This window comes from Hyperolius riggenbachi, chromosome 2, assembly GCF_040937935.1.
Source record: "Hyperolius riggenbachi isolate aHypRig1 chromosome 2, aHypRig1.pri, whole genome shotgun sequence".
In the NCBI taxonomy this organism is placed as follows: Eukaryota; Metazoa; Chordata; class Amphibia; order Anura; family Hyperoliidae; genus Hyperolius; species Hyperolius riggenbachi.
Window position 1 is genome coordinate 257226406 of NC_090647.1, and position 16325 is coordinate 257242730.

The 16325-nt window shown below is 39.1% G+C and overlaps 1 protein-coding gene across 7 annotated transcripts in view; it reads left to right on the plus strand.

Annotated features, from left to right (window-relative positions):
- The window catches only part of AUTS2 (activator of transcription and developmental regulator AUTS2), a 1744602-nt gene that overhangs the window by 1701798 nt on the left and 26479 nt on the right, over positions 1 to 16325 (plus strand). For all 7 annotated transcript variants that reach the window (XM_068268551.1, XM_068268554.1, XM_068268555.1 and 4 more), the window contains 2 exons: positions 9813 to 9842; positions 13908 to 13979. In XM_068268551.1, the coding sequence (XP_068124652.1) occupies positions 9813 to 9842; positions 13908 to 13979 (102 nt within the window). The remainder of the gene's footprint in view (positions 1 to 9812; positions 9843 to 13907; positions 13980 to 16325) is intronic.

The window sequence follows — 16325 nt, forward strand, 5'->3', positions numbered from 1 at the left end:
ATCAGCATTACAACAGATTGCATCAAGTTGCCCATACAACGCCCAGCCAATTCCGGATTGATTTCAGCATTAAATATCTTGGGAATCAGCTGCATCCGCCACCTTGCCACTGCCTCCCTAGTGTATAAATGTGCCCCCTTTGTGTGCATGTATACATTACCTGTCCTGTGTCACCCACCGCGGGGTGCCCATCCGTTTTCAAAATTCTCTGCTCTTTCACTACCGCTATACACGGCACTGGCATATAGCATGTGGCACATGTGTGATGTCACACACGCACCACGCCAGTGGCGTGTGTACTGCTAATGCAAGAGCGGGGGATTCCAAAGACGGATTGGTAATGTATAAGTGCACACATTTATACACTAGGGGGAACAGCGCCATGGGTTTTGGCGCTCATCTCTATATCGCTCGCCGTTACCACCATGCACCCAATCGACCACAAACTTTCAGCATGTCCAGTCGATACATGTGATCAGTTTCGATCTGATATTGGTCGTATCGGGCAATGCATTGGGCATGCTCTTGGCGGTGGATTTTCATCCAGGATCAGCCACCAAGAGATGTATGGCTACCTTAAAGGTTTGGGAACATAATTCAACAAAAGCTCAGAGTCCACTTCAAATTAAGTGCTACTCCTTAGAATACTGGCCTGGTCTCTAGTTTATGGTCTCCAATTAGTTGTTAGAAGATTTACCCTGCAGTCTAACGTCTCCCACTAACCTGCTTTATTAACCCTTGCAGTAAAAATATATATATTTAAAGGGAACACAGGGAGAGATTCTAAGTAGCATTGGTACTGTATTTTATTCTTGTGTAAATGATCATGTTACATGTCACTTGATTCACACTTTAACACAATAATTCCAAATGGAGTGATGAAGTAAAGTTTGGCACAGCTGGGGAATCCAAGATATATAATGTCTCGGTAGAAATGTGCTTAAATTAGCTGTCAGCACGAAGTCGCAAATTGTGGCATATATGAGAAATTGGGACCACCAGAGCATGTGAAGGCATCCAGTAGCTTGATTATTATTAGACAAAATGCACAGTCTCTTTCAAGCTGATACATATGAGCATTTCGCATATAAAGCCGAAACTCTCTATTGCTGCTAATTGCTGTGTAGGGAAAATGTGTGGAGGCCTTTTTTTCATCAACTCCTACTTTGCTATTTTCTTCTAATTGCTGTCATGCAGTCTACAATCTAGGATTTACTTTATGATAATTAACTTCCACACTATATCCAGTGGTGGTGACACATTTAGCCTAATGGAAGCAAGAGACATGCACTATACAGTAATAATATATATTATAATAAATAATATATATATAGTTTTGGATTCATGTTGGGAGTATGATCATACATGAGCGAATAACCGTAATAACAATAAAAATAGTAGTAAAATAGTGACCGTTATAATTGCCTAAGCTGCTCACAGAAAGGCACACAGTTTTAAAGAGATCTGTTCAACTCCTTCTTGTGCTTCTTTATTAGAATCGTTTTATTATTATTATTATTTCATATTTATATATAACCAACATCTTCCCCATCGCTGTACAGAGTATATTGACTTATCACTTAACTTTCTCTCAGAGGGGCTCACAGTGTAATCCCTACCATAGTTTTATGTCTATGTATGTATCTATCGTGTAATGTATATATCGTAGTCTAGGGCCAATTTAGGAGAAAGCCAATTACCTTATCTGTATGCTTTTGATATGTGGGAGGAAACTGGAGTGCTCAGAGGAAACTCACACAGACACGGGGAGAACATACAAACTCTGGGCAGATAGTACCCTGGCTGGGATCTTGCTTCTCCTACATCCAGGTTATCCCTTGAGACTAAATAGTCCCACCAAAAAGGGCATGAACAACAGTGGGGGTTACAAGGTTAATATTTTTAATAAGTACTCAAACAGATACACGTAAAAAACTTTTGAGATAAAACGTTAAAATGAAAAGTGCATGGATGTTAATTGTGTTACACCTCATATTAGTCTGTGAACATTCTCCTCTATTTATGTCACAAAACTCAACTAAACCTTTTATTTTTGTGTTCTGGAAAATGGTTCACCAGTTGCCAAGTGATTACCATATATATGTGTGTGTGTGTGTGTGTGTGTCAGTTATTTTAAACTGACTTAGGCATGCACTGTAGTAAAAGTTATTTCCATTTTGGGTAACCAAAAATACATTACGTTAGCACCATGAGGCTCATTTTGCAGATGTACAAGTGATATTGCTATAGTGGTGGACATTGCTGTTAAAATGTCTGGGCAAAGGTGTTAAAGAGAATCTGTATTGTTAAAATCGCACAAAAGTAAACATACCAGTGCGTTAGGGGACATCTCCTATTACCCTCTGTCACAATTTCGCCGCTCCCCGCCGCATTAAAAGTGGTTAAAAACAGTTTTAAAAAGTTTGTTTATAAACAAACAAAATGGCCACCAAAACAGGAAGTAGGTTGATGTACAGTATGTCCACACATAGAAAATACATCCATACACAAGCAGGCTGTATACAGCCTTCCTTTTGAATCTCAAGAGATCATTTGTGTGTTTCTTTCCCCCTGCATCTCTCATGCACTGAAGTTTCAGGCTGCTCTTTTCTTCCTGCAAACAGCTTTGCCCTTGTCTGTAATTCCTCACTATGTGAAAGCCCAGCCAGCTCAGAGGACAATTTATCCAGCTTGTAAAATATAAGAGAGAAGAGAGAAGCTGCTCTAATCTAAATAACACACAGGCAGTGTGCAGAGAGGGGCCTTGAAGGGGGAGTTCATAGCAGAACCACAACACTGAAGAACTTGGCATCCTCCTAGACACAGGCTGACAAGTCTGACAAGAGAGAGATAAGTTGATTTATTACAGAGACTGTGATAGTACAAAGTGCTGCAGTAAGCCAGAACACATTAGAATAGCTTTTGGAACTTGTAGGATGATAAAAAACAGGATGCAATTTTTGTTACGGAGTCTCTTTAAAGTAGCATTGGATATCATTCACATGTGATCCTGAAGGACCCTAGTTAAAAAATAAAGCATCTAGTTTTAATTGCTCTATTGTTGCATTAATGGAATACAAGCAGTATCAAGCTATAGTAAGATAAAAATATAAAAAGCCTAAATTGGTTATTATAGTCCAAACCTAGCTTACAGTTTGTAGACAATTAGAAAAGAAAAAAATATTTACTAAATTAGTTAAGGAAAATTCTTAAAGAACAAGCAACACCCATGCTAACCTAAAAATAAAAAACACATATATAAGTAGATAAATACTACTTCTACTTACATAACAGATGTATTGTGCTATCCACGTAATGATTCCTGTGAATTTTATAAAGGAAAAGCAGAAAATCCTATTCTAGGCAGTGGCCATCTTGCCAAGCTAATGCTGACATCATATCCTCCCTGACTCTTGTTTTCCCCCTCCCTTCTCTTGCCCATTGTGTATTCATTAGCTGCCCTCCTCCCAGAGGCTTTTTTTTATTTACACATCCAATCACTGAGTCACCTCAGCCTTGCTTGTAAACACAAGTGATCAGCTAGGCAGGGAAATAAATGGTAGAGGAGGAATATATTATAGATAAAAAGAACTTCCAGCATTCTAAAGAACTCCCAGCATTCAACTTTTTGGCACTAAGGCCAGTGCTCCTAAAGTATGTGATAACTCCAAACCATAACAGCAGAAAAAGTTTTGCAAGGTTTGAATGCAGGATTAACATCTTTATCACTTAATACACTCAGACCAGTTGCTGTTGAAATTTGATTTGTATGGTGACAATACCGCTTTAACGCAATCACATTAAGGCAGCACACAGCAATATTACCTTCGCTACCACCAGCAGTGTACCATGCGTGACACAATTAGAGTGACCCGCGGTACATGGGTAATGTAAGCGTTGCCTGGGTGATGCACGTTACTGTAGTACTGATTTCCTTAATCGTAAACTGCAGGTCTCGCTAATTGTGTAACGCATGGTGCACTGCTGGCGGTAATAATAATACCATGCCCAAATGAGACTGTATTGCATCTTTTGGTTCTGTAAAGCAAAATTATAGTGACACAAAAAAAGTCAGATTCTTACCTATGGAGAGAGAAGGTTCTGGATCTTATAGAGCCTTCAGTCCTCTCATTTCAGTGCTGTCACCAGCTAAAGGTATACATGAGCCCTCAGAAGGCTTTGGGAGCAGTTGCATCCCTGAGTGCTCCCAAAGATGGGCAGCTCTGTATTGCACATGCACGAGTGGGCACTCTAACGCACTCCTGCATGTACAGTACAGGTTCTCCCATCTTTGGGAATGCTCGGGGAAATGACTTCTCCTGAAGCCTTCCGAAGGCTCACGGAGGTTTATTCAATCAGATAGTCAAATAGCTCTAACTGGGGTGACAGGGCTGGAATGAGGGTACCGAGAGGGGACGGGGAAGGCTTAAAAGGATCCAGAGCCTTCTCTCTCCGTTGGAAAGTATCATGGTTTTTTTGCTCGCTTTAAATCCAAGTATAGATAGATTTACCTTTCCTTGACTTTATATATAGCTAGTCAGAGACCTGTGCTTAGTTATTACAGGGCAGTACAATGTTGACATATGCTGTATGCGCACCTGTAGTGCTTTGACCTTAACATTTCTGCCAGCACATTTGGAAAAAGAAAGTTTTATTGATTCCATGTTTCTGTTACATTCAAATCCATGGAAATAAACCAAATTGTTTCAGCCTGTCTGAACATTTTGTTTCCAGTTCAATTTAGAAAAAGAAAATCAGTCAAAAACAGTCAAATAATTCCCATGCATGAACTGAGCTGCACAGATTTGCTCAAAATATTGAAATGATCGCGTTGTTTCATCTCTGAGCAGTTATGGTTAATTTAAATGGATTTATGCAAAGGATTGGTTGGCAAGCATTTCAGAACCTCACCAAGTGCATCCCGAACGCTGGGAGTAATATGGAAAGAACGCAATTATTTGATACCTCTGCACCCACTAGGAATGCTGTCCCATTTTACCTTAAAAATAAGCTATAATGTTAGGACAGTGTCATCAAAAGGTAATATTGGGGTTGATGCACAAAAGTGCGTTAATATAGGAGTGCACAGACAGCACACAGTAATTGTACTTTAGCATCCGGCAGTGTGTACAGCAACTTACACTATTTGAGTAGCGCCTTTGAATCTACGGTAATGCACGTTACTAACAAGCAGTAATGCTCGTTAGTAACACGCGTTACCGTAGCAACATCCATGCTACCACGGGTCGCGCTAATAGCGTAGCTTGTGGTACACACAGCTGGTAGTAACAGTAATGTTGCTGTGTGCTGTCTGTACACGCCAATCTTACTGCACTCTTCTAAATTAACCCCAATTTTACCTTTTGATCAGTAGGAGAGCACTCATAATGTCACCCAGACCACCATTCTGCACCTAAACGGAAATAGCAGAGCCTACAAATAGGGACACCATAGTGAATGTCATTTACACAGTATGCTAAACCTACACATCCTTGCTTCACTGATTCAATCTATACAAGAGGAAATTAGAATAAACAAAAGCATTTAAGATCTCTAAATAAATCTGTTTCCAGCTAATAAGCACATCTAGTGAAGCAGATACAATAAAGTTCACATGCTTTGATTTTATAAGTGTGTTATTTCCTGAATCGTGACTACCTGATTAATATGAAGAGATGACAACCATTATAAAAAGCTGTAAATTGCAAGCAATATAGGAACAGATTAGCACTGCTGTGCGGCCACGGTGAAGATGTATCTCTCTATCTTGTTGTAGCTTATTGTCTGTAAGGCAGTGGTTCATTGTGCCTTCTTTCTTTCCAAAGCAAGCAGGTTCCCTGTGGTGATGGAGTGGAAAGAGTTTGTGCATGAAATGCAGTATTTGTTGTTGTTGTAACGATACAGTCCCGTATTCCCAGAGCTGCTGTATTATTGAGTGTGCTGATGAAATATTGATGTAATTGGTGGATTGGAGTCTCTTGATTTCCAAGTCTGGTTTGAACAAACAGGAGTATGTATTCAAAGGATTTAGCTATGCAGACAATGGCAAGTGGGATGCATGTTCATTTTAAACAGTATATAAATATATTTTTTCCTTTCTCAATCTTGTTTGAAGATGAATTAGGTTTGTTGTGCTCATCCTTCCTCCTTGGTGGGTGTCAGTAGTAGGTGATTAATGCTGCAGTGAAAACAGTTGTTTTAGTATATTGGCGGCTGAGGAGTCAGTCATTTATTTTTCTTGTTTTTTTTTTTCTACACACTGAATGTGTATTGTTATTTTTTTTAATTGTTTTACATATTGCAGACCCAGAGTAGATTACAGAATTCTACATAAACTGCTTAGCATTATATGTGCATATGGCTCAAGCTGACTATCCTTACTATTGCTCTTCTGGACCAATTGATTTTCTGTTTAGACCTGACCCTAGGGTTTGTAGTTGGATTGCCTTTTCATGTAACCTTCATTGACCTTATTAAGCCTCTTAATTTGCTGGTGACCTGTGTGTAAGCATTATGCATACTCTAGTCACCTGTGCTTACTTTGCCTACACCCAATGCCCAGGGCCTTTCCCAGACCCTAAACTGTAAATGTTAAAAGGTTGCTTTAGTCTTTGTACAGTATAGCGGGGTAGCATCCACATTTCTGTTCTGTGTTGTATTCATGGTCTCCTTCTAGCGTAACAGCTTGTGAAATCTAAATCACTGCCATTTACAGAAATTTTATGTATAGGATTTTTTCCTTATTTTATTTATTTTGCTTTGTTTTGTCTTATTCATTTTATTATTTTGTTAGTAGGTTTAGTATTTTATTAGGAAAATAAATATCACAAATGATAAATGTTAAACGTTTAGCACTTCACCCTCTTGTTTAAAAGACCAGTCTTGTAAAGACCTTGATGTGTAAAGGTGCGTACACACGTCCAACAAAGTGCATAACCAACCCCACAACAACCCGTTTACACGACTTGTATTTTCCATGCACCAACCAACTGAATGACCAACTCATTTACATACTGTGCACGCAAGCAAAACGACGAACTGCATGATATGGCCACATTCAAAACAAGCGCACGTCAGTCAAACGACTTGTACACATGTGACCAACTGTACAATATCAGAAAAGTCATGTGAATTGATCGGCTGGTTGAATTGGGAAAACTGCCTGTTATCAGTTCCTCGTCTAGTCATTTGCACACGTACACACGCCTGATTGTCATCCAACAGACCAAATTTAGGTGACAATCGGGCGGATCTGTTGGACGTGTGTACACGCCTTCAGTTGCCCTATTTCCACTATCTATAAAAACATACAGACATAGATATCAGTCGCCTATTTTGCTTGTGTAATAATGAAAAGTTACAAAAAAAATAATAGTTTAGAGAAAAATATTCTAAAGTATGCTAAAATAACTAAACGTTTAAATGCAGAACAAAGCAGAGAAAGTAAATCTGAAAAAAATATGTGATGCGATGGCAGGAAATATAAGAGGCCGGTACACACCTTAAAGTGTAACTGAACTAACATGGGTCATGAAGAGGTAAACATGCATATGTACAGTCCCGCCCCTTTATAGAACTGTGCTTTGTGCCTTTTTCTTTTTTTACATTGTAAGGGTTAACAATTCAGGCATGCAAATTAAACTTTCTTTTTAGTTGGGTATATCTAACTGTAGCATTACTTCCACTTATAAGTAATTAAAAAACATAAAAATCTTGCATTGCAGACAACAGCGTTTCATTGCATGGAATACTGTATATCACAGTGCCACCTTTTTTACTGAATTTTTGGACTAATCGTGGGAGAGTTGGCTTATCCATAAATGACGGGTCTATGTGTAGTTCTTCCTATGCAGAAGCGCACCCATAAACATAGATACCCCTTCCTTGCTCCAGTCCTTGCTTTTTCCCTGCAGCTTTGTAACTTGCTGCTAGAGCTCCATGCTCACTATGGGCACATAAGAGTCAGACTGGAGCTCTAGCAGTCAGTTATGCATTCTGGGGAGACTTGGGCCTGTAATTGGAATGAGGAGAGGTAGATATGGTTTCCAACACTTCCAAATCACGCTCTACATGGGGGCTAGGGTAACACATTGGCGGAACAGCCTATCATTTAGCCTATTTTTTGGCCAAAAATGGGGGATGAGCTTATCTATACGTATATACGGTAGATTAAAAAAAAAAAAGTCAGTAGTTCAAGACTTTAGCTGTGGAGCTCTAAAAGACTGTATCATTTGTGTTGGTGCTGTTTTCTGTATGCTCACTGTGCTGGTGTGTGCACTTGAATCCATAGACCCAAGAATGGCTTAGCATAGTACATGAGCTGAAATTGTATGTAGATGCATCTTCACATCAGTAGTTAAAGTACTTAGAAGTTATATAATTAGTAGAACCAATTCTGGCCATGGCAGTAGTACCATTTTGTAAGCTCAACATTTTTAACATTTATAATGCAAATTTGGAGGACTCCAGAGGTTCACTGTGTCAACACAGCTTACAACAAAAACAGCATAATTATTACAGTTGTTATTATTATTATTTATAGTGCATTACCATTTTGTCAGAACACAGATCCATATATTTTAGTGCCAATCAGCTGACACCACATGATCTCAGATAAGATATTAAAGGGATATATTTACCCCATAACCTATGAACTTCCCCATCTCTTATTCTGCTACCTTAGAATGTCTCCCAGCCTACTGAAGCAACCTCTACGGGCTTTAGATTTTTTTTTTCATCTGAAATGATCGCTTCAGGTAACAGTTATCTATGCAGCCATAATGCTTGGTTCTTTATCAAGCAGCCTGTTCTACCCTATCGAAGAAAAGTGCAGGATGAGAGAGATGGAGGAGCCAAGGTTTTCCAGCATGTCTTCCTATACCAACTAGGCTTTAGATGTTGGGAAACGCCTGTATAGACACTAAGTAGTCACCCAGTATGATCATGAATGATAGTTATGGGCAATTAAACTCTTGCTTAAACCACACAATCTAATTTTTGCCATGATTTTGTTGTTGTACCTCATTAAATTAGACTTTATCTCAAAGCAGCAGTAAGAACTGGTAAACACATGCCTGTTCATGGACAGTCTCTATAAACAATTTTTTCTTCTCCTGAATGTAACTATATCTGCAGCCAAGCCTTCTGAAACATCTCCTTAGTCTCCTTGCCAAGGAAATGTTTCTTTGTCTGGAAACAAAGCCAAAACAGTCTAATTCAATAACTTTTGTGCATTTTCATCTGTTTTGTAAGACCCTCTTTGTTACAAACACACCATTTCCATATGAGCACCTTTGTTTCACATAAGAAAGATTGGCCTTGTCTAATACGTACTTCTATAAAGACCTTTGAAAAATCTCTGCATATCAAAAAAGCAGCTGTCAAATGCTGGCAACCTAACATGTCATACTTGTCAATGCCAAGTAGGCCACATTGTATTTGACGGGGAAAAAAAGGCTTGTTGTAGAAAACAGGCAAGTGGCCTTGGCTAGAAACAAATGCAGAATAGACTGAAGAATTGTGTAAAAAGAAACTATATACAGTTATTCTTCTTCATGTGTTGCTTGCAAACATAATTATTTTACTTTTATTCCAGAAATGTCGAGTTAATTCTTTGGATAAGTTTTTAATGAGCGAGTTTATGTTAGAGGCTGTATTGTGGAAATTGACTAATTATTTCATACAAGCGCTTAATCTGAAAGTAAAATTGCAATATTTGAATACCTTTTCATTATGAACCAATGAGCATGTGCTAATTAAAGTGATTGTCTGAGTGACAGGCATGTAACCAAGTTGTCATTTTCTCTTCACAGTTGACAGATCCTTTCAGGCCTATGTTGAGGGTAAGCACTTTTTTGGCATATGAAAACAAGAATAAATTAATTGATTTATTGGCTAAGCAGATTGCTGCTTGTGTACACAGCACACGCAATACTCTTTTAAACCTAAAATTTGATGGACGTCACTTGTCCAGTTCTATGGCAAATAATGGCGATACATGTTAAGTAACAGCAAAGACAAAATGTAACTATGTAAACTACCTGATAATTCAAAATCTGTATACATATACAATGCTTAACAGAGATGCTTAACAGAGAATTGTAGCCACAATGGAAATTCTAGCTATGCATAATGCATTATTCAAGTGCTGCACATCATTATAAAGTACTGTAAAATAATTCTTGGTGTACTTTTTATTCACATATTCAGTGTGGGGTCTTTATCTGAACAGTTAGGTTCTTACTGCAAGTGGCCATGTATAAAATTGCTCCCATTGTAGAAGTTTGCAAGGGGATGGAGATATTACTGCTGTTATGAGGAGTATGGCCAATGAACCCCATTGCTAAGGCCCCGTTTACACTTAATCCGTTATAACTGAAAGAAAACTGATTTTCAAAGTAATGCCCATGTTTTCCTATGGCACCTTTCACACTTAATGCGTTTTAACTGAAATCTTTTGCACAATGCACTGCTATGGTAATAAACGCGTACTAACGCATACCAATGCGTACTAGCGCACACTAACACACACCAAATGATTAAGTGTAAATGGGCGCTAACTATGTAAATCAGTGATTTTTCATAGCCAATAGGTGCCTTCCAGCACATTTGACAATTTTCATCTAGTAGAGATGATATTAACCGGTTCAGCGCCGCAGTCCGAAAATCTCATGCATCCGAGCAACGTTCACCTCCCATTCATTCGCCTATAACTTTATTGCTACTTATCACAATGAATTGATCTATATCTTGTTTTTTCCGCCACTAATTAGGCTTTCTTTGGGTAGTACATTTTGCTAAGAATTATTTTTTTCTAAATCTATTTTAACAGGAAGATTAAGAAAGAAATGAAAAAAATTCATTATTTCTCAGTTTTTGGCCATTATAGTTTGAAATTAATATACGCTACCGTAATTAAAACTCATGTATTTTATTTGCCCATCTGTCCCGGTTATTACACCGTTTAAACGATGTCCCTATCACAATTTATGGTGCCGATATTTCATTTAGAAATAAAGGTGCGTTTTTTCAATTTGCGTCCATCACTATTTATAAGCTTATAATTTTAAATAATATAATAACATATTCTCTTGACATGCATATTTAAAAAGTTCAGACCCTTGGGTAACTATTTATGTTGTTTTTGTTTTTTTTAATTGTAGTTTTTATTTATTTTTTTAATAAAAAAAAGTGTATGTGGGTAATTTTTGGTGTGGGAGGGAAACTGCTAATTTTAAATATAAAATAATATTTTTTTTATTAAAATGTATGTGGGTGCAGTTTACTATTTGGCCACAAGATGGCTACAGTGAAAAAAGTCCTGGATGCGAACGATCTCGCATCCAGGAACTAAAATGCTGGGGAGAAGTTTCCTGGGGGCAGAAATACCGCGCTCTCTGGAGAGAAAGCGTCCGTATTTCTGCGGGGAAGTTAGATCGGTGAATGGGAATTATATTCCCATTCACTGATCGGGGGGCTAGCGGCGGGCAGCGGGAGCGCGTGCGGGGGCGCGCCCGATCGCGCGCACCAGCCGGCGGCAGCAGCAGTGCCTTTCTGGACGAGGAAGCTCGTCCAGATAGGCCGAACTGGTTAAAGGATACCCGAACTGACATGTGACATGATGAGATAGACGTGTGTATGTACAGTGCCTAGCACACACATAACTATGCTGTGTAACTTTTTTTCTTTCTCTGTCTGAAAGAGTTAAATATCAGGTATGCAAGTGGCTGACCCAGTCCTGACTCAGACAGGAAGTGACTACAGTGTGACCCTCACTCATAAGAAATACACCTTTTTTTTACCTCTTTCTTGCTCTCAAAAGCCAGTTTCTGCTAGGAAAGTGTTTTATAGTTGGAATTTCTTATCAGTGAGGGTCACACTGTAGTCACTTCCTGTCTGAGTCAGCCACTTGCATACCTGATATTTAATACTTTCAGGCAGAGAAAGAAAAAAAGGAACACTGCATAGTTGTTTGTGTGCTAGGCACTTTACATACACATGTCTATCTCATGTCACATGTCAGTTCGGGTATCCTTTAAGGTTTACATGAGGTAGCCCCCCTCCCCCTCAATAATTAATCATAGATAATTTTTCCTTTCAAATTAGTGACACGCAGGAACGTAGAGGTATGGGTAGCATAAACATGTTTGGCAAATACAAGGCTAAGGTGGAAGGGAGGGGTGGGGTTTACTAGAACGGAACTAGCTTAATGATGGGAAACAGTGGGGCATTTTCTTATGGGAGGTAAGGAGGCAGAGGCTTACCAGGCACTTTGGAAAGTTTCTATCTAAGCCGGTAGGCATTTACAACCGGAATTAGCTGCTTAAAGTGGATCCAACATAAACTTTTACTCATTGCATAATTGTGTCCCTTTCCTATAGTTTATAGGGCATTCCTCAAGCCAAATACTTTTTTTGTTTTGTTTTAATAATCTAATTCCCTATAAACTAAACAAGCCTCGCCCACAGCTCCTTTTGTGCCTTGGCACTGTAGCAAGGGCTTATGGGAGCTCAGTCTGGGCAGGAGGAGGAGGAGGTCACTAGCCATTGATTTCAGAGGCAGAGGGGAGGAGAAGAGGGGACTGAATTCACACACAGGCAAGCTGATAGCATCTCCAGCCCTCAGCCTGTGACAAACAGAACAGGGCTGCCCTCATTGTATCACAGTAATAAATAATCATAAACTGTTGAAGCTGTTTGCAGCTAGATTTGCTGTGTAAACTATCTAAACTTTAAATAAGATATATAGACAAGTTACATGTTATAGTTAGTTTTTCATCTCGGATCCGCTTTAAGAGAATAACAGCGGAATAGTCAACGCATGCTCAGAGTGTCTACTTCATACTTCTACTCCTTGACTTATCTTATGTCACTTATGGGCTTATTTACAAACCACTGCTGTTTTCATTTTTGTTGTTGTTTCTGGTCTGTTTCACCTACAGCTTTGATTTTACAATATTAAAACATTAACTACTTCGGTACCAGCAGCCTCTGCCCCCTTAAGGACCAGAGGCTGCTGGTACATTAAAACGCTGTATCCCAACGAATCGCTGCAATAATCCGTCGCTCACGCCGGTCACGCCGCTCTGTCCCCGCCACAGGCTGCTCTCTCTGCCATCTCTATGACGGCAGAGCGCTGTGCGCCGGTCAGGAGACGCTTTCATTGGCTCCTGACCCTGTCACTCAATGTAAGCCAATGGGATTGGCTTACAGGAATGACAGGGCCAGGAGCCAATGAAAACGGCTCCTGCCTGGCTCACAGTGCTCTGCCATCATAGAGATGGCAAGGCAGCTAATTGCGGCAAGTGGAAAGCGGCGAGAGCGGCGGGAACGGGCGGGGACGCGCGGTGAATGGGACGTAGAGTTTACATCCGGTCAGAAACGCAGCGCCACCCGCCCGCCGTAGATTTACACTGCGGCGGTCCGGAAAAAGTTAAGCAGTTATAGAGTGATCCTTTTTCTTCTGCAGAAACAGTTTTGTATCATTCTTTTTTAAACTTAGTTTAACTAAACTAGAAGGCACAATGAAAGATTATTAAGGCTTCACTGTTTTAGCCATCACTTAAAAGTCCTGGATGTGGCCTCCACCTCCGCCCTGAATTGTGGAGGAAGATGGGATGGAGGAATCCCAAGCAGGAAAAGAAGCTACGGGATGTAGCCAGCCAGGTCCAGTCAGTATATTAATTGCAAAAAGAACAGACATGCAGTACACAAAACATTATGCCATGCAAATACATGCAAATGTTCTATCATATACATTTACAAGGGTAGGCTGAAATAGGACTTTAAACACACATTGAGGCATATTTATAATCCCACTAAGGCTATTACAACATATAATTCTTGCTATGTAGTTGATTGTGGTTAAAGCATTTAATGCTGAATGTATATATATTTTTTATCTTCTAGAAACCGGGAAAGTGGTGTGCCATGCATGTCCATATTGCCTGGCAGATATATCATCACCAACAGAAGGTCAAAGTAAGTATCAGCCTAGCTTTGTACTGGATTGCATTGACAGATAACTGAGTAAATAGTGGGGGAAAGCTGTATTTTTAGCACAGTCCTAAAACCACCTGCCAGTTACTAAATATGGCAGTGATTATTGAGGTACCCACAACAGATGGAAATCACTCATCTGTCAGAGCCAGATTGGATAATACAAGTCTTTTCATTTCATTGCTTCTTGCACTTTGTATGAATAAGTCGAACCAAGCTGGACTAGAGTGGACACTCCTGTGCTTGGAGTTACGTGCAAAGAGGAGATGCTACCAAATTAGCATACCAGAGTTAGTATTTATATAGCACTGACATCTTCTTAACAGTGCTTTACAGTATCACTGAGTGCCACACAATGGAGCTTATAATCTAGAGCTGAGCCCACTTTTACATCTGGAACAGCCTGAAGCCAGGGAGACTAGGCAAGTCCACAAAACAATAAAAGTAATATTTTGCATGGAATCTGCAAACTTGTATCCAATAACGAATCACCCTGTAGTCCCAAATATGCAATGCATTGCTTTACCATGTTGTTATTGGCCATCCGCTGTGTCACAGTGACAAGGTCCAGCAATTAAGCAATCACTCCCCATCTTAAATTGCTTGGAGAGAAGTTTATTTTTTACCAGTAGTTTTATTGAACTGACACTCATACTTTGTACCAATGAATGTGGTACAAAGGTTTGTTAACATCAGTTGCCTGACGATCTGCTCACTGTCCAATACATATAAAATTTTGCTATGTCCCATCAGAGTTTTGATCTGTAGACTGTCCAAAATACATCAGAGGTTGATGGATTGGCTTGTGGGGTCAATAAATAACTGGCAGATTCAATCAAAGTGATTTATTCTGTCAGATACATCAATATAAAAATTGACCAGGGAAGGGGGGAATGGGGGTTTTCTTTAGAAGGTATCAGCAGTAAGTTAGGTATGGAGGCTGCCTTGTTTATTTCCTTTAAAAAATACTGGTTATCAAGAAAATGTTCAATTTCTGCTGTTTTTACTCACTGCTCCTGAATATGAGTAATTACGTTTCATTGGAGGCATGTGTTCACATTTGAATGTGTTTTTCAAGGTTTATTCCTTCCCAGACACTGCATGACATGTTCAAGTGACTGCCCTCATATGTAATACCTTAGGGTACATGCTCACTTCCACTTTTGATTGGCCAATCTATGGCTAATTATTCTACCACCATGTAGTAAGAGAGCTTACCTACAAAATCTGTTCATAGTATTCAAAATCTGTTGGCCATCATATTACATGAAGGTGATAAATTTGGCCTATCATTGTTGGATGTGTATGCACTGTTACTTACACATTGGCATGAATTAATATTTTTCACAAGATAAGTTTTAGGGCTTGAAAATGTCATGTTTTAGCTCTGGGAAACCAAGGGCAGCATGGTGTCATAGTGAATAGCACTGTCGCCTTGCAGCGCTGGGTCCACATTAAAATCCAAGCCGTGTTACTATCCGCATGAGTTTGTATGTTCTCCCTGTGTCTGTGTGGGTTTCTTCTGAGCAGTCTGGTTTCCTTTCACATTCCCAAAACATACAGATGAGTTAATTGGCTTCTTCCTAAATTGGCCCTAGACTACAATGGACTTCTGACTATGGTAGATATTAGATTGTGAGCCCCTCCGAGGGACAGTTAGTGACAAGTTGATGTACTCTGTAAAGTACTGTGGAAGATGTCAGGGCTATATTAATACAAAATAATAATAATATGAAATCCCTTTACTTTTCCTCATTGCCAAATTAAGCATTATTAGTAATGCAATGTAAATATTTCCATTTATTTCTATACATGTAGGGATGTTAGCTATTCTTATAGCTTATATTCTTTTTATCTCTTGTTAAAACCAGTATGGTTTTCCCATGTGGAACAAACACACTTAAGTGATGTAAAAGGCATCTGTATCTTCTCTGCAGCAATGCATTTACCTTTCAAAAGGGTATAATAATTATATATTAATATTTCATCATTATCCCTCATATCCGATTAAGTTTAGTTAACTAAGGTAAGAATCTAAATGGAGTGTTCAATATAAACACCAAGTAGAATCTGTCCCTGAACAAGTGTTATGGCTTTTCTTCATCAGTGTATGATTTCATGTTTGTGAAATTCCTTACTATAAATAATGGATGCTGCTTATGGCTCCCAGGGGTGTTGTAGGAGCATTAATTAACTTTCTCTCCCTTCATTTAATTCATAATGGAATTTAAAAGCATATTCTCTCATCTTACTAAGGTAATTTGCTATGTTTTCCTGAACTGTAACTATTAATGGGGCTTTTCTCCACTGTGTGCTAATGACAAGCCC